Genomic DNA, 25,015 nt, shown 5'->3' with positions numbered 1-25,015 from the left:
GGAAAGAAATCCCAGCACAGCAAAACATAATTTTGCTTAATAACTTTTAAATTATTGTTTCACTCCTAAAACATAATACGATGTAATGAGATGTAAGTGAAACTTTCTACAGCTTAACCAATTCCTTATTAAAACAAATTTAAATGATTCCTCTTGAACATACTTGGCAGTTTCCATAAATCTTAATTTTTAGTCTTAAGTACTAAAGAACAAAATTCACTTAGGAAAATTCTGTTACTTCATCTTCAACCTTTATTCGCTGTAGGAAATTATTAGTATTGCTAGAACTAGATAGATTTAATGGCAGCAGATGGTTGATTCGTGAAGTACTAGTTGCCAAAGAAAAAAATTGTTTTTAAGCTTTGCAGCATACTATACCATCTCAAATTGACTCATGAAGAGTGGGAATGAGTGAAAACTAATGTGGTAAAAATGTACATAAACCACAAAAACTTTTTTTTTTAATTTACAACACTAGTCTGCTGTTATAACCCAATCTCTCCAGTAAAAACTGTACTTCACACAACAACCAAGATTGTTTTCTTCACTTGAATTTTAGCTATTTGTCTGAACCCAACGATGCAGAGACGCTACCACGCCTTTCTGTTGCATTCATTTCTGCAGGCCCACTGAGTGGGGTTTTGTGTCTCCGCTGAGCATCGTGCTGGCCGGCTCTGCTGGCCTGGGAGCGGGTGCTGGGGAGGAATCCTTCGGCTGGGAACAGCTTCTGTTTTTAAGGCGCTGGAATTGGGCAGAGGATGGAGCATACATCACTTCTTGGTTTTGCTACCTGTGTCATCACCTGAAGCTGCATCGACTGTTGATTCATGCAGCATGTTTATACTGTAGCAGCTTGTGCTATGATACACAGCCATAGTTTCCAAAGCATTTTGGTGAGCTTTTACAGGTCGGGTGCTGTTTTTGGATGCCTGCAAGCCAGTATTTGTGTTGTGTGTGCAAGGGCTTTCATACAGCCATGTCTTAAAGGCTTCACATGTGTACAGATGAGGAGTATTCTTTGCTTCTTTTCCAAAAGTCTCTCCCAGAACTGCAAATTTGAAAATTCAGACATCCAGGTTAAATTCAGTGATAAATCAGGTGTCCAAGGAGTAATTTGCAACCACAGAGGCTTGACCAACTAATGTGAGATAATCATTAACACAAGATCCAAGAGAAGCAGTAGGAAGTGCATGTGCTACCAGAAAGGAAGGGACAGCTAGAACGGAAGAAGGCCTAATGACTCTGCCTTGTTTCTTCTAACATTGTTCAAAACCCCTTGCTTTTCCATGATTTATTCATGTTATTTTGTTATGCTTTGCAGAACACAGTGGCAGACTCCAGCCCAACATATGCTGCTTCTCAATGATTCTTGCTCTCTACCCCCAAAAAGGCTATATTATCTTTTCTCATATGACCCTGCCATAGCCCATGGCTAGGTGGTCAATTATCTGTTGAACTATTCACTGGCTAGCCATATTGTAAAAAATACATCACATGGCTGGCTTATCCAATTGGATTATGCTCAGCAAACCAAGGGTGAAGTTAATACACAGTCTAGATACAGATAATGCATATATATTGAAGAGCACTTTGAAAAAACCCATAGTGAAGTTATTGTTTAGTGCCTATTGTGGTATTTTCAAGATCTCTCATCACTAAACAGGTGTTTTTTCAGCTGGAAAATCTTAACATTAAATTTTTAGCAATTACATTTCCTCCTGGCCAAGATGAATGCCACATTTTTAAATGTTAGCTCAAAATGCTTTTTTCTAGCCATTCACCGGAAGAGAATGCTTTAACAAGCAAGGGAGCAGAAGAGCTCTGAACTACTATATGAAAAAAGCTGGCCTTGAAGGGATGTGGAATTTGATTTCTCCCCCATGCAGCAATTCCAAAACGGCTGATGTTTAAATAAATCCTTCAGCTGTAATACCTCCAAAATATCACACAGCAGAAAATAATTTCCTCCTTCCAGTAAGACAGTTAGCATTAAACATTAAGCGCATTTTAGCTTCAGTAGTTTCTGTCCTTACGACAACTGTAATTAGAGCATCCTGCTTCTCTCACTTCTCCGTAAGAATCTAGAAAGGAAGTTATTTAGGAAAAATGATAAAAAGCATTTTTACACTTCTATCATTACGTTTATCAAAGGAGAAAATCTCTTTATGGTTTTAAAACCCCAAATTCCTAATATTCTTGCTTTTGTAATGCCACATATTGAATCAGGAAACCAGATTCTGGCCACACGCTCACCAGCAGATAGAAGTATTTCTTCTGTGCTAGAATTCAGCATTGTCAGCTCCTACAGTTAAAACATTTTTCTAGGAAAATCCAATAAAACCAAAACATTTTGCAGTAATTTATTAATAAAAGACTTGAAGAGTTGATGGCAGTGTTAACTATGCCCCACTAAAACTATCTGAACACAGCACTGAACAATGCCAAATAACCCAACTATAAATCAACCTAGATCAGAAATATATGAAGGTATATGTAGAATAGTATTAACTCAAACAGGACCAATAAAGATAATTCATTTGACAAGGCTGAAAAATCATCAGTCATGACATGAGATGGGGTTATTGGCACAGACAGTGGCTCCTGCCTTACATGTCATTCCAAACATATACTTCTACTATGAAAAGACAGGAAATCATGTCATGCCTTCACGCTATGAAGCATAAATATTACTTCGTCTTTGCTATTTCCAGACTAGTTTATTTCGATGCAGTTGTGATTTGTATTTGCTATTAATAAACAGCTATTTCCCTATATCAGCTTACAAACTTTATGGAGCAGACTACTAACTTCCATGTTAAATATTACTGTAGATTCCTCATTTCTTCTAAATAAATATCTCAACTGATTGTGCTTATATTTCATCCTTCACTGCATTGTCCAGCACTTCTGTCAGGTTTCAGGAAGGCCTGAACTACAAACCACCAATCCCAAAGTGTGTAAGTGCTAAGTATAAGTGTGTGGCAGCTCTGAATACCAAGAAAGTTAAAAGGTCTTCTGGAGAAGAACTGGTACTCCCCAGTAACATACATGCTGACAAACTATCAGGGCATGCTGGCTTGCTTGGCCCCAGAAGAACATTTTTTTTGGTCGCACTAGTACTGAATTATAAAGTGAAATTTGGTATTACACACATGAATACTGAATTATGGTCACCTTAAAAACAGAAAAACAAACGAAAAGAAAGCAATGAAGGAAATTTATAGGAATGAACCAAAAAGTAATCTTGTGCAATTGCCTGCATAAAAACTGAGAGCATGAAAAGACGTGAATTCAGCCTGCAGACTGGAAATATTTCAAACAACGAGAGTCCCAAAGAACAGCACAGTATGTGATAATAACCTTGCAGCACTGCAGACTTTGTCTAGGGCTTAAAATGTTTCTGTGTTCCTGTGCGCACTGATCTTCATGAAATCATATTAATGGTATTCAGGCATATTTGAAGCCTATCATACCTCTGTTTACAGCTGCCACACTAGCACACAACTAGTTTTACTGCTGAAATATCTGTAATGCACAAGATAGCAAAATGCACACTGACACTGAAACAGGGTAAGATAGAGAATTCAACAGAATTACAGCAATAATTCCTAACTGTATAAGTAGCTGAGCCTTACTCCAGAAAATTGGCTGTTGTGCACCTCACCAAACCCAGCTCTGAATGAAGAGAACTTGAAACATCCGTTTTCCCCCTTCTGTGTAGACACCTGTTGCTTTGAGGCAACCTATTAATAAAACACGTTTCCAGTGCAAAAATTTTCAAATCTGACGTGCAGCCAAAGCTATTCTGTTGAGTATAAGGCAGCTGTAAGTCTAACTTTGAGTGGCCTGAAAGAAATGTGCACAAGCACATGAGATACCCAAAATCTGATATAACCCAAGATTATTTGACTTACTGCGTGTTCATAATAGGACCTCAAATTAACCAAAGCTTCTGGGCAGATTTCTGCCCAGGTCTTTTGCTCGCAAGTAACCCCAAAACACCAAAAGAGGTTTTAAATCTCAAAAGTCAGTTTTAAGCAGGAATGTGTAACCCTTTTTGAGTACCGAAAATTCAAAATTACAAGACAGAGCACAAGTAAGAAGAGTTTATAATCAAACCTCCTCCTACATACACAGTGTCTTTCCAGGCAGGTCCTTTTGTTCGGGTCTGGTTTTAGTCCAAAAACGCAGTGCCTTTCTGGGACTGTAAAAAACCCTGGGCGCAGCACTTATGGCCATTTGGAAAAGTTAGTCCTTCCCATCAAGAAAGCAGCCCAGCCAAATACCTGCTCCCTGCTCTCCTCAGCCCACGGCAGGAGTGACCTTCCCTTCTCTTTTGAGGAATCAAGTCTTTTCCTCGGCAAAGCCAGGTGCTACAGGAATGACAGCGTGGAAATGAACCAAGTCCTGTTCAGGATTACAGCCACATTTTGGTGAACGTGCCCAGGACTCCTGGCCGGGTCAGAGCAGCTACAGCCTCCCCAGTGGGGCTACCAGGAGCTGGTATTGCAGGCACGTTCCCCAAAACCGCCAGGATTTTGGGAGGAGCAGAAAACATGGATATAAGGCAGCCTTCATACCCAAAATGTTTCAGTCCTTTTTCTGTTATCCCAAGCAACGGGATATAGTGTCCCAGCCATTCTGGACACTACAGCCACTGTGCAGCCTGGGACGCTCTGAGGAGCTCTATGCAGAGATGCTCAAAGGCACAGAGCGAGTGTTGAGGTGGCTGTGTGAGGCTGGTTGGATCCAGACAGTTCTTGTCTTAAGCCCACTTCTAAACAAGGCAAAAATACGGTGCAATGTGAAGATGAGAAAAACACACGGTAGCCACTAGAGATGCAGCAACAGTCGAAGGCCAGAGACAAGAATGAATTAAAAACCTATTTTTTTCTTCCACAGTACAAAAGAAGATAAATCAGAGCATTTATCTTCACACAGTTGTCCATTCAGGAGTTACACTCAGCACAGTGGGGAAGAACATGCAAACCCCCCTACACACAGATGAAAACCTACCTTTATTCTTCACTTAAAAGGCAGCCCGTGTCAGAGCAAGAAAAATAGGTGTTTAAAAAAGATAAACGAGTGATATTTTTAGAATTATTATAATAGGTGTGTAGAATTAGGTGAAGATATTTCCCAAATTTATACGACTTACTTTAGTACTGAAGCATAAACTACAAAACTTATCTATATTCCTTCCAGAGGAAGAGTCAAGCGTGCTTTTTTTTCCTCCCATTTTTGGCCATTGTCTTCAAAATAGAGAAGGGAATGGAACCTTCCCATTGAAAGCAATTGAAAACTTCCCCTTAATTTCTGTGGTTAAACACTGATTTGCTGCTTCTGAGTAACGAATGCAAAAACTTTACTCAGGAGTATGTAACTCACGGGCAAACGATACAAACCAGCCCAAAGTGGGAGCAGAGATGACAGCGATTCCTCCCTCCCTGCCTTCCTCTCCTACCTCAGTTACCTACAAGCCAAAAGCAGCACTCAGCATGCAGACAGCTGGTGCTAATTCCCTTTTCTGCTTGGTTAATAACAACTGGGACCCTCAGACCAAGCTGGTGGATGCCTGTATTCTTCGGCAAGTTAATCACACAGTGTTACTATTGACGAAATAAATTTGAATACAGTAGATAATGCAGACAGGTAGTGGACAGTAATCCGGCAATTTGTTTTGTGTTTTAGTCAGTATAAGAGCTAGGTAAAGCTGAGAGGCAGTTAAGTCAATCAGGTCATGAAGTGAATCCCACAAGAAAACTGCCCTTCTGTTAGCAAAAGGGCAGTCCTTCCACAGCTTATTGGTGTTTCTTCAGCTTGTCTCCTACACTGCAAGGCAGCTGAGTTAGCGATTAACCACTGTGCACTGTGATATATAAAGCAATTAAGAAAGCGACACACCATTCCATTCGAAGAGAGAGAAAGAATGAAGTGAATGAATGTGAATGGTGGCAAATGATGGATGTACAAAGAGGTCAGACAAGAGGGATAAAATGTCAAGAAGCAGCTGAATTTAAATGCAACAGTCACTTGATAGGAGCTGTGAGACCTCCCTGAACATGCCTGACAGTGATGAGGGATCTTCCTCTACTTAGCGGATGCATTTCTCGGGATACAGAGAGAGGATGTTTACAAGTGGAATGCACCGATCTCTATAACTGCCTGTTTATACTTCAATGGGGACAAAAGTATTGATACCTTTCAGTGAACACAGTGAAGTAACAGTAAAAAGCAGAAATCAGTATTAAGGGTACCTGTGCAAAATCTGCCGCAAGCCGCATCTTCCCACCTTCACCAAGGGGCCTTATTAGACTGGCGTTGCGAATGAAAAGTTCAATTGCTCTTTGAGCCATGGCTTCAGTGTTATCAAAGACAAAGTCAAAACACTCAAAATGTCTGAAGTAGTCGCTCATGACTCTTGCTATAAAACCCTGTAGTTCTTTCATGTACAGAGAACAAGGGACATCTGGTTTTCCCAAGCTGGATAATGATCTGAAAAAAAACGAAAAGAAAAAAGAAACGAGGACAGCTTAATTCAACTTTAAAACACAACCAAAAACTATTGGATTCTTTTAAATTTTTTTCCTACCCCACGAAGTCACAGCATGAATTGTAGAGTCTCATTTCTACTCAGAATAAAGAGTGTGTAGCGCGCTCTAAAACTGTCATCAAAAAATATATTTTTATCAGCCATTCCCACTCTAACAAGATAAAGCAAATCACCCCACTCCTACCCAATTTGCAGAGCCTCCACCAGTTTTGAGCCTAAATCTCAAATCCAGCCCCTAAATTTAAATTTCCCAGTTGTTCATTTGAAACTCTAATAATGGATCAGAAAATACATGTCACAGGGTTACCATTTAGCCTATCCCAAACCTGTTCTCTGTGTATAATTAGTTTCCTAGATTCCTCCAAACCCAGGATTATAAACTCAATCTAATTATCATCAAAGCAGAATGGAAGCTACAGGACACAGAAATCAATGATCTTTCTCTTTATTTGAATCACAACCAGGCAAAAGAGCTCTTCGAAACTCAGGAACCTGAGCATACAGGTTTGTCGTGGTTTAAGCCCAGCCGTCAACCAAGCACCACGCAGCTGTTTGCTCACCTCCCCTCCTCCTCCCCCCCGCAGCAGGATGGGGAGCACAATCAGAAGCAAAAACGTAAAACTAGTGGGTGGAGACAAAGGCAATTTAATAGGACAGCAAAGGGAGAGAAGAAATACTAATAACAATACACAAAATGAGTGATGCACAGCGCAATTGCTCGCACTCGCTGACCAATGCCCAGCCCATTCCTGAGCAGCAATCCCAGCCCCCCAGCTAACCCCTCCCAGCTTATATATTGAGCATGATGTCATATGGTATGGAATATCCCTTTGGCCAGTTTGGGTCAGCTGTCCTGGCTACGCTCCCTCCCAGTTTCCTGTGCATCTCCTTTCCAGCAGAGCATGGGAAGCTAAAAAGTCCTTGACTTGGTACAAGCATTACTTAGCAACAACCAAAGTATTAGTATGTTATCAACACTGCTCTCATACTAAATTCAAAACACAGCACTATACCAGCTACTAGGAAGAAAATTAACTCTACCCCAGCCAAAACCAGGACAAGGCTATCTAACAAAATTCAGCCTTTGCTGGAATCAGTTTATCCACCTAGCGAGGTATTTTGCTAGTGGTGGCAAAAAAAAGATGGAGAGGGTAAAATACTGTTTGTCTTTTTTAAAAAAAGTCAAAAGGAAAATAAAAAACACCTCTGAAAACATACTCTTTTCAGTGAATTTCCAAGACAGAAAACAGGACATCTGATGATATAAGTAATGTCAGAACAGAGATAACAACCAAAATAATGCTCAAGAAGGAAGTCTCAGTTATAGCTAGGACTCAGGATCTTTGCAGATAAAGAATACTGGAAATTTTAATTAAAAAGCTATGGGAAAATAGTAGAATACAGTAAATCTGAGCTTTCAATACAAAAGATTTTTTGAACCATTTCATATTCAATGATACTTTACAAAAAAAAAGTGTGTAATTCTGAAATAGAGGTTATATGCTTTATTTTGAGAAACAAGAATATTGACAGTTCTGAAGACTGTTCACAAAAAAATAAGTTTTGAAACCAAGGGGTTTTTTTAAGGCACAAAAATGGCCTCTGGTTGGCTTTTTCTGTTTAAAATGAATTTTACTCGACAGACATGCAAAGAAAAAAGGGGGGGGGAGAAGACAGATACTACCTGATTAATTTGTTTCAATAGATAGGTGTAATTCTGCTTTCTGTGTTCATTGACCATAAAGCATTGCCTTCCCCTCAACAAATAAGTGCTGTTGCTCCAAGGACATTGTGGCAATAACAATGTGCAGGATATCTTACTAAAGCAATGGTAAATTTAAAAAATATTTCTAATTACCCAGAAAAATCTTCCTGGTGCATAGTGATGATAATAGCTTCCACTGAATCTCCTACAGAGTTCAGTAACGGTTGAACAGCACTACCCATTAGATCATGGACTGCCTGAAATAGAATAAGAAAAAGGCAGAAGTAAAGAAACAGAAACTAGAAGCATTTGCATTTTGACAGCTCAAAAATATCTTGACAAACAGTTCATTTCAACAGTGCTTTTCGTTATTCTGCATTAGAAACCGCTACATAGAAGGACAAAAGCCTAAGGTAACATTTCTCTTTAATTGATTTTACCAGTAAAGTACAGAAATAAGGCTGTTTACTACTTCTATGTAAAGCCTTCCTTCAAAAAGGTGCACAACAATCTGGCATTCCTGGTTTGTAAACGAACATGGTTTGGTGCACACACTTTGTTCAGCTGTTCATTCCCTAGACACGCAAGCTGCCCTTCACTCCTCCATACACAACCCCTCCCAGGTCAGAGCACAGCAGGACCAATGTGGATAGCTGTCATCCACAGAGGGCTGCACGGCCATCCACATCGCCACCCAGAAAAGCACCAGGTACCATAGATATCATCATTTTATGTGTGTGTCGGGGGGGAATAAGTAGGTGCTGAAGGATCTAGTTATTGCTGTGTGAATGCTGCAGAGAAAGACCTTATTGTCACAGTCAGATGATATCTGGGTTCTGACCATTACGAGAACATTCTTGAATACAAATGCTACTCAAGCGGTGATTTGGCACATGAACATATATGTAGCTGCAGATACAACAAAACATACATTTCAGAGTATTTGTATACCTTTGACTAACATATACTGACACAAAATAATACCTGAGAAAATACGTGCTCATTTTAAGTGTAACAAAGCAAATCTCAGTCCTACCCCTGCAGCACAGGGACATTCAATTACCTTTAAGGCAGTAGTGACTGCTTGCTCAGAAGCTGCTGGAAATGAACTCTGATTGGTAATGACCTAAAATTTTTAAAGTAATTGTTAATAGTCAACATTCAACAAATGATTAGAATCCACAACATCTAATTTCTTTTAAAAACTTACTGAGTTATCCTTAATAATGAGTGGTTTACACAGGTATACCTAACTATCAAATGTTTCATACAAACAGAATTTTCAATGCACTAGTATCAGTCCTTTGCTCTCAAATTTCCTATGGACTGTGCTTCTGCCTTGACAAAGAAATGATTGAACTGAGTTGAACTGAAATTTAGCTGAAGGTTTAACAGAATCAGCATAAAAATAGGTGGTGTATTCTCCCACTGTTAAGTACAGAAATGATGGAGATCTATACAAGCAGCTCTATGGCAAATATTTGAAAGAATAGTTGTTCTTTCTCAGTATTATAACCGTTATAATACTACACGTTAAACAGCTGATCATGCACAGCTACAACAATATTCGAATTGAAAGTCAAGGAATGATCTGAGGAATAGTCTGCCAATTTCCTTGCAGTCATGAACAGGCTATACAATAGTACTTTTAAGGCAGATAAGTACTGAACTCAAAGACTGAATCACATCAGATCTCCCTCCAACACTAAAGCACATGAGGTTCATTACTAAATACATCAGAGAAAGCAGACTTAAAAGTTGATCTACCATCTGTTTGCAAAATCCAAGCAAATTTTATAGGCTTTTTAGCATTTTTTCACATTCTCTAAACATATCCACAGTCAGGAGTACTCATGATCTTGTTTCTAATCAGGCTAGGATTTAAACACAATTAACTACAGCTACCACTATATCTGTTTGTTTTAATTTACAGAGACTGTGTAACCATTGGCATCACTGAGCCAGTAAATTGGAATTATTCATAACTGTGCTTAGTCCTGAAAACATTTCCAGGCCAGATTTTGGTCACAGCAACATAGTTCAGCCACAATCGTGGGAAAGCAGTGAGGGTCTTCAGAGAAAGACAAGTGATAAGCTTGGCCTGGGGCAGATGCAGACAAGGGCTATCAGGCTGACCAGTACAAAGAGAGAGCTTACTTGGTAAGAAAAAACCAGAAAGGGCTCAATTGATCAGGCTCACAAAGCAACGCTGTGAGATGCGATTATTGGGTACAAAAACATCTTTCACTTCTCTCCTAATATTGACAATTTATCGCACAGCGGTGCTTACAAGGGCCAACCAAATCTCAGAGAGCTGAGACAGCAAGTTGCAGCTCTTAACCCAAAACTGGGCTGTGTTCATCAGAATTCTTACCAGCTAATGGGAGAATATGCATACGATAGAGCAAAGAAGTTAACATTATGGTAATAAGAGAAATACCAAAGGAAGCCTACCTTCAGAACTGACTGGTGCAGTTTGTACAGTGAATTAACTACAGCCACGTTCCTCCTCTGCCCCTCTGTGAGTGGTCCGATCACCTGGCTGGCATCACCTTGAGTAGACAGCTGCAGTGATTGCAGAATTTGTTAACCCAGTACCAACTCTTTAAACAGTGCTTCCCCACAAAATTATAGCTAACTAAACTCAGATCATGGCAGAAAGCCACGGGTCTTCAATATCAGTGTTCTTCCATTTAACTGTTGTCTTGACTATTCTGATTTCCACCTCCAGATAATACAAACAGAACAAGAGGAACAGGAACCATGCTGTCTCAGCTCCCAAACCACAACACCCAGATCCAGATCTCTTGGAGATACCTAGTCCCAGCATAACTTCAACTGTACAATCCAAGAATTAGGTGAAGTCACCTACCCGAGGTTACAGTATAAACTAGCAGCAGCAGAACTGAAAAGGGTTATGTCTTTCTGTATACCCTCAGTCCTTACTTCTGACAACCATTCAAGACTCTCCTTAAAAAGTCTGTTTCTTCAAGTAAGTGGCTAACAGCTTTGTACATATTAGTGGCTTGTAAACGAACAGGAAAACAGAACTGCAAGGATGAAAACTGCTAATCACGTCATTAAAAAGAGTTCTATCTGTGAATCATTCAGCAAAAATAAAAAAAATATTTCTCCACATTGTAACTGCACAAAGCATGCATTTTTTATCGTTACCACAGAAATCAAAGTTCTAGGATGATACATAAATAGCAGTTAACTACAGAACAGTCCCATAAGGATACCACAGCATATGTTTATAATTTAAAATAAAATAAATTGGAATTGGGAAACAAATGGAAATTTTCTTGCGTACTGAAAGCTGCAGAAATATAAAGAACTGACAAAAGGCTATGTGAATTCAAGAAGTATGTCCAAATATTACAGCGACAGCTATTAATAGAAGGCTTTACTGAGATAATTATCTGATGAGTTATCTACATTTCAGGACACAAAATTATCCTCCAGGAAACTCCTGAAGATGCTTAGCTCCAAAAGTCTCTCAGTAAAAATATATTAAACTCATTGAACAAGTCATCAAGAGACTTTTGTGAAGTGTGTCTTTAAACCCAGTTGTAGGTCCTACAGAAAGCTCCTAAACTAAAACTGAATAGACATTAATCATTGGTTAAGAACAATTTTTAATTTTTAAGTTATGGGAACCAGTGAATCTTTACTAGTGAAAGACTATTTCTGTACTTCCCATAGCTTCCACTCACCATAAACACAGACAGCATGCAAGCAGTTACCTGCTATTTGCCAGCCCTGCTAATAACAAAGTTTTAGACAAGTTCTTGCCAGCACACTAGAGCTCAAACTTATTCACAGCATGACAGTGACAATATCAGTTCATTTCCCTTTCTTCAAATTTAGGGATTATTTCAGGATAAATAGGTTTCTGAGGCCTTTGAAGAGGGAAAAATCTTTTCCAACATATCGAAGTACTTGACATCAGAATGCATCTTTAGACTAGCTGACAAATATATCATCTCAGCATCTTCTTGCCTTCCTGATGAGAATAGCCATATGAGCCATTCTGTTTCCTTCCTGATATTTTTATTTGACAGACTTGACTGGTTTTAGGAATTCTGCTTCTCATGTTTACAGCTTCACAGATTAACAACAAAACAGCTGTGCAGAGAAACACGCTGTCCACCCAGCTGACCATCCTCCAAGACCCCAATAATCTTTTTTTTCACACCTTTTTTAAGCATTGTACAGACTATTCAGCTGGGGTTTTGCACATTTACAACTATTAAACATAAAAGACACTATTACGACAGTAAAATTTTACATTCTAGTCACTTAAATTTCAGTTCCTCAGAGTCTACTGTAAAGGTTTCACGATTTCTTTTTCTCAGACATTACAAAATCATTAGGCTGTATCTCTTCTGCTGGTGAAAAAGCTTAACTGGTAAGTAAACCCAGTAAGAAGTATATAAACATAACCCTCTGCAGCAACAAGCAACTCTTGCAATCAGCAATAGTGCACAACTGCTTCCCAGGCAAAGTCTAAAAATACCTTAAAAGCAACCAATCTTTCTAAAATTGTTAACCATATTAAATTCCCTTAAATTAATCAGTTTGAACTTTGACAGCTAGATGTGTTGATCCCTCGTGTATCTTAAAATAAAATCACTGGCCTAAAACAAAGAGGCCTGGAAAACTCAACTCTTGTAACTAGCAGTAGGAACTGGGCAGACCAGGGCTCCTTAAGACCACTTCTCTTGAAGGTGTGCCATGGGGACACCCAATACCCGCATGGCCAGGTGTGCCCTACCATCACGGGGACACCCGGCACCCACATGGGCAGGTGTGCCCTACCGTCACGGGGACACCCAATATCCACATGGTCAGGCATGCCCTACCATCACGGGGACACCTGGCACCCACACGGGCAGGTGTGCCCTACCATCTACACCAGAAGTCTCAGGTGGTTGTTCCCATCTCTTGCTGTCACCACAATGATTTCTACAACCTTGCCTTGAGGCAAGAAGGTTCTGCACGGACTGTCCCACATAGTTCATGTACATACACTTTGTCACTGGCCCATATCTGGATTTCAGATAATCTATCACCCTTCCAATATTCCAATGCCTCAGTCTAAATTCTTGACACCTCTAATATCCATTGTACAATCACGCATCCAGGTAGGAAAATGCCATCATTGTGTCTTCCCATTTCCAACAAACCATGCATCTGGCCCATTTACTTTGCATACAAATGATCCCTCAAATTGTTTTCCATCATATCAGGTTTTATCAGTGATTCACATCCATCTCTCTCATATATGCAGCAAGAACTTTTGAAGTTCTGTGCTGGACGCAGCTTATGCATTGAAGGCCAGTGGTAACGTAACTCTCCCTCTGTTATCTGCCTACTGGGGATTCTACTGTGTACATAGGGTAAGTCAAATAAGTGTGACACCCAGCCACATCCACTCAGCTCAAAGACGCACTCTAAGGGCCTTCTTTTTGATAAGGGCACGAGAGACAAAATCTGATGCCTTTTTAATCAGTTAGATTTATCCAGAAATGCCAGGAGGGTGAATTTATGCTAAGCAGAAATAGGTAGGACAGAAGGGGTGACTTCATCCCCTATCAGAATCTATTTTGGGAAAGAAGCAAGTAAAAGACAAAGTGTAGCTGAAGGGCCAGATCCCATCTCCAGGGAACTGTCAGTCACCCTGGGAGTTAGTCTGGCTTGAGGTGCTAGCTGAAAAGAAACCAGAGGAAAAGAAACCATGGTGAAGCCAGACCTGAACGAGCAGCAACACGGACTGTAACTGTTCCGCCAGACCTGAACCAGCAGCAACAAGGACTGTAACTGTTGCACTGTTCTGTATCTGTCTTTAAGTACAGCAATTGATTTCTTACACTCTTCACTTCAGTTGGGTAAACCGTTTCTGCTTTTACCTCCAAGTCTGCCTACTATTTACAGCAATTTCACAGACACTAGCAAAGCACAGGCACCCCATTCCCCGGCAAGCGGCCATTCTACAATGGGTGACATGTCAGTGTGAGCTCCCTTTGCCACATGAGCTACCCGCACACTGGCGACATGAGATGCCAGTGAGGAGGAGAGGAGTGAGGCAGAGAAGTCTCCCACCAGCGAATATTAGTCATGACTTTCGTATCATGCACCCAGTCACTAGGATGAGGGCTGTGTCTTGTGGCACCCTCAAAGATGTGAATGTGAGCTTCTGTCCCATGCAGCATTCCAAGAAAACTCAAAGGGGAGGTGTTAAGCTAAAGTAAGAAACACTGGCGCTACTGCCTTTCTGACATGTATATGAAAGCATTCTCTAACGTAGGAGGCTGAAATTTGCAGGTTCAATCCAGTAGCTGATTAGCTGGAGAAAGCTGCCTAGAAGACTATTTTTTTTAAATTTAATTCAACAGAATTTGAGGACTAAGTAGTAGATCAGGTAGTTTGTTGAACCAAAAAGGACACCTGTAGAAGCTGATATATAAAAAAATGCATCACGAAGAGGAACAAGCTGACTGAAGGCCATCTGACTGGCATCAGCCTGACATGGCCGAGAAACTCTAAGCCACGACTGGCATTGTCCTCTCACCAAATTCACAAGTCCTTCTGGAAAACAGTCTCTTTCAGTTTGTATCCTTCAGCACACTAACATGGATACACTGCTTCACCTGCAGAGACTCCAGGTGCCTCGTATCAGGTCAGTAAGTTGCCCAGTGCAGAAAATTTCAGGAACGATTCACCTGACCACTTGCAGGAAACCACAAAGTAGAGAAACTTACTTCTACTGAGTAATTAATCTAGTCTATTTTAGAGACCCTGCTTTAGGGAGAGAGTAAATGCACCCTATGTGCATCTATTTCGCTCCACTAACTATAAGGGGGATCTAAAGCAGTACTGCAGATATGTACCGGTAGCTATGCTGCCTGAAGTCACGTCAGATGAATTCTCACCCTATAAATGTATTTGCACCCCTTTGCATAGACCCTCCTTGGAAATATGTCTTGGAAACAACTAGATCAAGTGTTCTGTATTTTACACTATTCTGTGTTTAATATCCAAGAACAGACATGTGATTTGACAGCACAAATTTGATCTCACATGATGAGACCTGTGCTATGATAAGATTGGTTTGGGTTTAAATCCTTATTTTCACCATGAAGCAATGGATGTAGAATTTAGATTAGGACATGAATCAAATCATCAGTTCCCTTGGGTTATTAAAAAAAACGCTAACTGAGTTTGTCTTTTTCTTGTAGAAAAGCACAGACTATCAATACATCTTTTCCTATAATTTGTTTAGTGTTTCAAAGGGACTGACCTCCGCTCTTTCAACCGGTGGCAGTTCAGAAGAGACTGATTTGCGAACTGGTTTGCTACCATTCCCTTCACATTTTGTGGAAAAGCTCAGTTTCACACTAAGTAACTAAGATCTTCTGTGTGTCCTTATTGACAGTTGTGGAAAACTCCATTTATTTGATTTCTCTACTCTAAAACAGCCTCAGCAAACTCACTCTCTGAAGAGTAGGAAACAGCATCATAATTTAGGAGGAGTACAGAGAAGATCCTAAATCAAAATAAGACAAAAGCAGTGCCTCTCAACAAAGCACTTGATCTAACTCTAGGATCATGAGACTAATGTGTTTTGATAGCACAAATTGAACTCCAATTGTCAAGACGACATTTTCAAGAATAAATACATTCCTAATAGAGGCAGCTGATGTGGCCATACCTCTGGCAAAAAGCAATCAATCCATCTGGTACTTGGCCTCCTGCCTGATCATAACAACTTACTATAAAGCACAGAATCCATTTACAGAGTTTCTGAGTCAATAGGGCTCAGCCCTGGGATTTCTCCCATAAGCTGCAAATAACTGGGATGATTTACTATTAGGTTTAATGTTTTCCATATGGCAGAAGGAGCATTTTACAATCTCTTTCCACCTAAGAAACACAAAAGTTTACTAGAATCAGTTTGCTACTTTTTGTTAAAATATGACATCGTTTAGCAGAAAAATACATAACAGTCTGAACTCCACTAGCTATGCCACCTCATACATTAGCTACTTAGAGGACAATTTGGAAAAATAAGAGACAGAATTTAGAGGTTCAAAGCATAGGATTTGAATGAATGTATCGGGGCAAATAACATCCTTGACAGATGAGGATAAATGAAAATTAATGTTCTGCTTTAAAAAAAATCAACTAAAATTTAAGAATAAATCATAAATAAGAACTTATGTTCTTAGAACAACTTTTAATTTTTCAAAGAAGATGAAATATTTCAAGATATGAACAAATAAATAAGCTGTGAGTTCAGGCAGTAACTTAAAATGTACATAAAAAAATTCACATTGCACCTCAGGACATTCTTGTAACTTCCAGAATACCCTTTTTTTTTTTTACGCTTCCTCAGAAAAACGACAATTTTATATTCTAGGAATATAGAAAACCAACTCTATAGTGAAGGTATTCAAAATCTTATAGAAAACACAATCATTATTTTGGGAAGAAAAATTTGAAGGAACTGTTAAGTCTGTGACCAAGAAAAGAGACCGAACATCATGCCTATACTATTCATGCTAGAACAACAGCAATCACAGAATCACAGACTCACACAGAATCACAGAATGGTAAGGGTTGGAAGGGACCTCTGTGGGTCATCTAGTCCAACCCTCCTGCCGAAGCAGGGTCACCTACAGCAGGCTGCACAGGACCTTGTCCAGGCGGGTCTTGAATATCTCCAGAGAAGGAGACTCCACCACCTCCCTGGGCAGCCTGTTCCAGGGCTCCGTCACCCTCAGAGGGAAGAAGTTCTTCCTCATGTTCAGACAGAACTTCCTGTGCTTCAGTTTGTGCCCGTTGCCACTTGTCCTGTTGCTGGGCACCACTGAAAAGAGCTTGGCCCCACCCTCCTGACACCCACCCTTAAGAAATTCATAGGCATTTATAAGGCCCCCTCTCAGCTTTTGCTTCTTCAGGCTAACAAGCCCAGCTCCCTCAGCCTTTCCTCAAAGGAAAGTCCCCTCATCATCTTCGTAGCCCTCCTCTGGACTCTTTCCAGTAGTTCCTCATCTTTCTTGGACTGGGGAGCCCAGAACTGGACACAGTACTCCAGATGAGGCTTCACTAGGGCAGAGTAGAGGGGGAGGAGAACCTCCCTCGACCTGTTGGCCACACTCCTCTTAATGCATCCCAGGATCCCATTGGCCTTCTTGGCCAGCAAGGCACACTGCTGGCTCATGGTCAACTTGTCATCCAACAATGATTGAACCGTTCCCTTGGGGGTATTTCAGTTTTAGTTGTGTTTTTTTTTTCTTCCTTAGTATTTTCAAAAGCCGAAGAAATGGAAGGAAAACAGCAAATGGTCTTTCTGTAACAGAAAAGACAGGATTTATCTCAAAGTCTTTGAATAATCTGGGAAGAAAAGTGCTCTACAAAATAATCAAAAGTGAGTAATGGTGCACGGTCCTTGAATAATGAGATGCTTTAAAACAACTCTGCTATCAGAAAGTACCTAAACCCAGCTCCTTTAAGGAATCTCAGAGAAACCTAAACCTGAAGCATTCCAAATCACTTCTCAACTTCTGAAAATTACGTCCCTTGTATTTGACATTTTTTCAGACTCAGGTTTATCCAGCTAGCCTAAGTCTGAGGAGGATTTCAAGGACAACGTGTGTTGATCCTGATACCTCTGACTGTAACAGTTTACTGAATTTTTCATGCTTGCCAAATTAACGACTGAATGTTTAATCGTATTTTATATGTCATCCCAATTGCTGTTGGTCCCAACCAACTACTGAGAATGCACCTCCAGAGGTGAAGAACAGACATCCATCCCCACGAAATGAGACAGATCCAGCGTGATAGGGTGATATTCACCTACACATAAAAAAATTATAATCAGCTTATTTCATTGCCATCTGCCTTTTTTTGGTATGAAGTCCAGGTTAGAATACTTCTGTCTTCCAGAAGGTTATAAATGAGCTTTACATTGTCCAATTCTCATTAGAGTTGTTCCAAAACTGCAAAATTCCAAAGCCTTTACCATATCAGTATACACATAACCAAATCCATTTCTGAATCACAGAATTAATTTGGTATGAAATAACTCAGAGCACACTATAACAAAATACTGTGGGGATTGTGCAATATTGCTCTTTTTCTACCTGTTAGCAAAATTACATGCTAGATCTAAGAAAGTCTTTAAATCACTTTCCAAGCAAGATAAAATGAAGTACATAGTACTTTCAAAACCAGCCTTTTATGCTTGGATGATTTTTTGTGGAGTTTAGCCAGTATCTTTAAAAAAAAAAATTAAAAAAATCACACATTTGTTATGTGAGTCACGATCTAACCAGCAAAACACAACATGAGAATGAAGAAAATGTTTCACGAAGTCATTTTTTAATGCAACTTTCTTCTCGAGATTTTTAATTCCATTTTTAAAAGTTTAAATGCTTTTTAAGTGACTTATCAACTAGACATTTCTAAGCATTCTCTGACCAATATAAGTAGCTTCCTAATGACTGTTTTAACAAAACTCTTCTGATCTTTCCATAAAAAAACCCCTATAAAACCTTAGCTGACTTCTGATTATTTTTAAATTAGAGCTACTGCCATCTTTATCTTTTGTTACTGTACAGTGAAATAGTAATTATTCTCAAATTATTTTAGTATGTAATAGCCTCCCACAGATTCTATTTAAATACCTATTAATGAACTCCTTTAATCTGCCAAATATTGAATTCATATTTTTGGGTTCTCTCATTTAAATAGCATAGATTCAAGTTTTTCATTAACAGTAACACCATGTCTTCAAGGTACTGGTATAATACCATTAATTCATGTATCTAAAAAAAAAAGTGGGGAAACTATAATCTTTCACGTTACCTACATCATTGTAGCTGACCTATTATTTACAGAAAACCTTTGCCAAAGTGTCATTTTGCTGCTGTTCTTGACGATTTGTGAGCTTATTACATTTCATACTTCCATCCGAAGTTCACAATATTCGACATTTAGACAGGAGGACTAGATGCATTTCCCTGGAACTGTCAGACAAATCTCATTGTTGGAATATGTCCTGAATAGTGATTCACCCACAAATGAAAGCTCAGAATTCAATATAACACCATCTAATATGAGATATGGATTAATTCTTATAAGATCACACAATAAAAAAGACAATCGGAAATTCACTTTATGTCATTACAATGAGAATTCATCATGCTTTTCAATTCAAAACCATCACAGGCCTCATAAATTTGCTGGAGTTTAAATCTGGTGCCAAAATTCCAGTGCATGAACAGTATTTTCCCTTCATTGGAAGAATTGGATTCCAGGAAATCTTTTCTCTCTCCCTCTCCACCCTGTTCTCCCCTACTTCATTGAATTATTCAGCCAGTTAAATTTAGCTATGTCAGATAAGAGGATCGCTGGACAAAAAAACCACCACCACAGATACCCCAAACCATATGGTTCTGTTGGTAAACATCAGTAAACATCCTAATGGAGATGCAGTTCACATCAGTTTTCTTGCTAGTATAGCATATTTCATTTGGGGAATGTGTATACATTAAATAAACAAAACAATGGTTTTGGTTGGTGTAAGGTACATTTCTCCTCACGAATACATATGACTAAAGCCAACCCAACAAATGCTTTCCTCCGCAAATGAGGTCTTAATTTTTCTCATTTCCTTAAGAAGAAACCAGAATTACAGCCCTCCTAGATCAATTTCTTTCTTGCAACACGTTACAGACATTTTCCCTTGCCACTACGCAGACAGGGCCAAAATCAATGGAGAACTTGTGTAGTCCAGCCCCTCGCTGACTTTCCCTAGCCAACCACTAAGTATAGACCAACAGGTTCAGAAAAAATTCCTATCTCCATGAATACTCAGAGAAAACTAACAACAGATCCTTCTCATTCAACTGTTTTATCATTGCAATGTTTTAACTTTTAAATCTCATCTTTCTTTGCATTTTGGCTTTTCTTCACAATTTCACTGACTGAGCCGAGACATTCCAATATAGTCTCTGGATCAGTTATAATGCGCTTAACCTTTTAGATTCTGGACAAAAATATGTCATTCATATTGCTTACAATCTAAATAACCCACTGAAAACAGCTTATTTAAATCTTCATTTCCCTGATGCAGCATGACAGACACTTTTTCTTCTACAAATGACATTATGACAATTCCTTGTAAAGATGCTGTCTCTTTCTCAGCTCAGAGTTTAAGCTATATCAGTTATTGTTTTTCTATTCTATCTGGCCTTTTAGCATTTTCTTTCCTCACTCTCTTTATTGCAACAAGGTTTATAAACCAAAGAGAAGCATTAATAATTAGAGGTTGTTTTTAAACAGTAAAAATATAAACCAAGATCAGAGCACATTTAATTATAATCTCAGGAAGAGATCTTGGAAGATCTCTGAAGCCACAGCATGATAGAATTCAACTTCCAAAACTACATCACCAAAGACAAACAGCAGACTATTTACTATTGACTACCATGCATCAGATGCACCATAAACCCACAAAGAAAGTAATCATGAAAAAAATCAAGACTCACTGCCACAGTATCACAAATAGTTATGATGATGGGATGGATGTGCAGAAAGTTGAGATCTATTTTAAACCTCAGTAATTACAAACCAGTTTTTAAACACACTCAAAGGAAAGGATCAGCTCTTTTTTTTTTTTCCAGAAAATTTGAAAGGCAAAAATAAATTTTCTAGAGTAGCGTGAGAAGAATATGGTCTCTTTTCTCACAGTCTGCCTCTTTAAACTCAAAAACCCTCCCAAATAATCTGTTCCAACCTACTCTAAATGGCTAGCTAGTGGACCAGAGATATTTAATAGGGAGATATTCATGCTAAATATCCACTAAAAGTGGAAAATTGAAAAGGTCATTATGGATAACTGCAAAAGATTAAGCCACTGTAGCAACACTAAAAAACACAAGCTGAGGAATATAAGTAGAGCAGAATATGGAATCTTGCACCTGCAAATCACAAGTTCAAATATAAACAGGATTGAAGGACGATGAGAGATAAATTGTTTGTCTCAGTTTCAGTCCTGGTAAAAAGTGGGCATTTAGTAAAAACTTCACAACATCACTGACAATCTTATTTGAAGCCTCCGAAAGGAGACCTGTGATTGAAAAGGTCTGATAGAAAAGAAATTAATCTTAAAAAAAATTATTCCTATAGAGTAGAAACAGAGCACAATGGCAGGATAATGCACTGAGCCATCCAAGTTTTGTGGGCAATACTAAAAATAATTTAAGAACAACTGCAGCAGAGCTGACTTTCCATTATATATATTTTGATGCTAATCTTATGTAATGCATTTGGTGCTGATCAGCATTACAAAGATCAGTGCTCTAAAAATATCTGAACATGACAGATAGATAGATGCTCCTCAGCTTGCATCTCCATCCATTACATTCACTAAAAATAGAATATTAAACTACAGAAGGGGTTGGTTGCACTGGCATCCAAAAAGGTGTCATCTGAGTTGGCTCAAAGAAATATCTGTCTACCTGAAGAAAGTGTGGAACTCCTGAAAAGAGTTAATATCCAAGTGTTTTCTTGTACCCATCTGGCAGTATTTGGAGTTGCCAACTAGCCACAACACCACGGACAACTGTGCTCTTTTCAAGGACTAAAACTCTGGTAGAAACATCAAATGCTATTTGACAATAAGTCAAGTACGGCTGACAAGCATTACAGATAGAAAAACATGTTTAGGAAAGCATATCTTTTGAAGCTCTCTCAATCTAAGAGAATTGTAAGACCAAAAGCAATGCTACTACAGAAGAAATCAGCATCTCCTAACTTTTGCCTTGGAGATTTATTTACATCAGAAGTAAGAAAGTATGAATTCCAGATGCAAGAAAAAACCTACCCCAATCTGTCAGCATTTGAAGCTTCCTCTTGAACAGATTTTGCATGTCGCTCTCGTTCAGTCTCATTCACATATTGGCTACACCCATAGCAGTAAATTAAACAGAGCCAGGACAGGCTCCTGGATCTGGCACGTGATGATCTCTACCACTAAACAATTAAGACAGTCATCAGCAAGCTTTTGGCCTGGACCAACAACCACCTTCCCAAATGATCTCCAGCAACGGCAATATCGCAGAGCCTGTCCCGACAGGGGCTGGCGGGCAGCCTTGCGCTGCAGGCAGGGGAGCGCTCGGCAGCCACGGGCAGGCTGTCCCACGCCGGCCAGCCGCAGCCCCCGGGACGTTCCCAGGCATGCTTCCTCGACTAGCACAGACACTACTGCTGCGTCCCATGTTGGAGACCGGGAGAGTTCACGGCTGGGATGGCAAATTCAGTCCCGAGAGTCACTCATAAACCATTACCGGCATTGGACTCTCAAGTGAGAGAGGCAGACATTAACGCAAACATCGGGGTGGCAGCGTGGAACGATTTAACACACAGCCTTTCTTCAGCAAGAACAGAAATGTTTTGCTGGTCCTTGAAGGGAGGGCAACACTAACCAGAACAAGCCTCGATGATACAGATTTGCCTTCAAACAGATGAGACCCAGCTCATTTACTTACATTTACTGTTCTGAGGACAATTACATCTTTTTCTTTCCACACCTATACTCTATTCCAAAAGAAAATGAAGACCGCCTGGGGACAAGCAGTGAGTGACCAGGATATATCAGTACTTGACTCTGAAGGAGGGGTGGAAATGATGACAAATTGTTATATTTTTCTACTTCTCATCCACTTTTCTGGTATTTACTCTTCGACAATAATGCACTAAAAATATCTGTCATCAAGTACATGTTTACTCACCATTCTGACAGGTAGTAATGTTTTACACTAACTCAGTCCCAGTTACACTATTTAGTACCAGTTAATTGAAAAGTATATTTCAGTAAACTCTCAGAACAAATAAAGTCTGAAAATAGTACATATTAGTTTCAGCCATGGAATTTTTACGTCAGAATCACTTTACTTTTAAACATTAATCCAATTAAATCTTCAGAGTTGTTTCACATCTGAAATTCAGCTTCACCATTGCACTGAAAAACTGCATCAGGCTAAAACAAAGCTTGCCAGTTGCTTCCCAAGAACCTTTTTGTACTTGGCTGAGTACTTGCTATTACTGCTCATATTACTGCTCTAGCACTCTACGACTGGTGCACATTCTAAAACCATGTATAACATTACATAACTCAGATATTTACTGAAGTAAATGTAAATAAATCTCAGTATACTACTGAGATCCAGAAGAGTGAGAAAGAGGCTGCCTACTCTCTATCACAGATACCAGCTGATGCTGACTTTTCCTTCAAAACAACCCAGAATCTAAAAACCTTGTTCACCAAAGAAAATCCATACAAATTCCTTTGTGTCCCAAGTGTACAGTGGTACATTACTTCTGGGATCAGAACAGCAAATTCTCTCTCATTTTGCCTTTTGGCGTGCCTGGTACCAGAGGTCTTCAATATGTGAATCAAAGTCCTGCGCTTTGAGGATATGGGACAACTATTTGAATCTCGGGGCGGGGAGTCCTCTAATTTTTGAGGCACTTATGTCTTCTGTTTAATCTTTAATCTCAAAATGCACTTCTATTACTGGCTTTTTAGCATTTTAATTTTGAAATATATAAAACACAACAGTGTCACCTTATGTTTTCTTAAGAAAGTCAGGGAAGAATTCTTCAAACTGCCAGGAAGGACTGTGCTCTCTGTATACCACTTACAAATTTCCAAGGGGCTTTTACTACGCAGACTTGCTAATCAGAAAATCCCACAACCATTGCCTAGGGTAAAATCCTGACGAGAAGCCAAGCCTCTACCATGAGCTGTGGGCAAAGGATAGATTAGCAACCTTCGCAGAGTGCTGCCCACAGCCTGTATTTCGGGCCTCCACCTCATTCATCAGCTTTTGTAAGATGTATGACACAAGTCCAACCACATTAGTTGAGGGAATAAAAAAATGATTCAAATTCTATATTTCCTTCCTCCCTCATTACACCCACTCTCCTTCTCCATCTTCTGAGTGCTTCCTCTTTATGATTGCTTACAAGTCTGACAGTGGGAAAGATCTCCATTATATCATCTGCCTGCAGCCTCTTGTCTGTTGGAAAGATCCCTTTTTTTAGACAAACTTTTCTGAAACATATTACTCCATCAGATACAGTATTCCATATTTAGGAACCTATCCAATTATAGGCAATCACAGCTCCCACTGATTTTCGCCTTATCTACCCCAACCTTGGGATAAATCTGCCTAGTGTAATATGGCCATACAGATTTGCGCTTTGCCTGTACTTCAAGGAGACGTGAACTTGCTCTGCCGGTGCTCCAGGCTGAAGGAGAGTGTCACACTCAGCAAGGTGCCAACGCTGAGCTGGTCACCCTGGTTTGGAGTGCAGCTCAAATGTGCACAGGAACGCGAGTTAGTGTTTGCCTAATCATGTAAGCATACCATTACACACCCGCATATAAAAATGTTTTTTAAGATAGTTTGATGCACCAGAAGTTGCCAGCATAATGACCCCCACCTGCTCTGAAAAGCAAGTGGGCAACCTGATTTTTACAATCCTGTCTCTGCAAATTACTCTTTGCTTGTTTATTGGCCAAAAGACACCAGGCCACTTTGTCTCTGATAGCTATGTTTTATGGTGGGAGGAGGCAGCAAGACACAGCCTCCACAAGACAAGACTGGAGGGATGGCTGCGGGACTCTGCTCGCAATTAATAAAGATAGTCTGACAGGATGACTGTAACTCTGGGGAGGA

General features: G+C 39.6%; 1 protein-coding gene across 1 annotated transcript in view; it reads right to left on the bottom strand.

The window, feature by feature from the left end:
- Positions 1–25,015, bottom strand: part of COG5 (component of oligomeric golgi complex 5) — a 193,519-nt gene that overhangs the window by 13,623 nt on the left and 154,881 nt on the right. Inside the window, exons 15-18 of the mRNA XM_075429285.1 lie at positions 10,713–10,823; positions 9,322–9,384; positions 8,412–8,515; positions 6,258–6,495 (exon numbers count right to left, since the gene is read on the bottom strand). Of these exons, the coding sequence (XP_075285400.1) occupies positions 6,258–6,495; positions 8,412–8,515; positions 9,322–9,384; positions 10,713–10,823 (516 nt within the window). The remainder of the gene's footprint in view (positions 1–6,257; positions 6,496–8,411; positions 8,516–9,321; positions 9,385–10,712; positions 10,824–25,015) is intronic.

The sequence above is a fragment of the Opisthocomus hoazin genome, chromosome 8 (assembly GCF_030867145.1).
Source record: "Opisthocomus hoazin isolate bOpiHoa1 chromosome 8, bOpiHoa1.hap1, whole genome shotgun sequence".
Classification (NCBI taxonomy): Eukaryota; Metazoa; Chordata; class Aves; order Opisthocomiformes; family Opisthocomidae; genus Opisthocomus; species Opisthocomus hoazin.
This window is presented reverse-complemented; position numbering and strand designations above follow the sequence as displayed.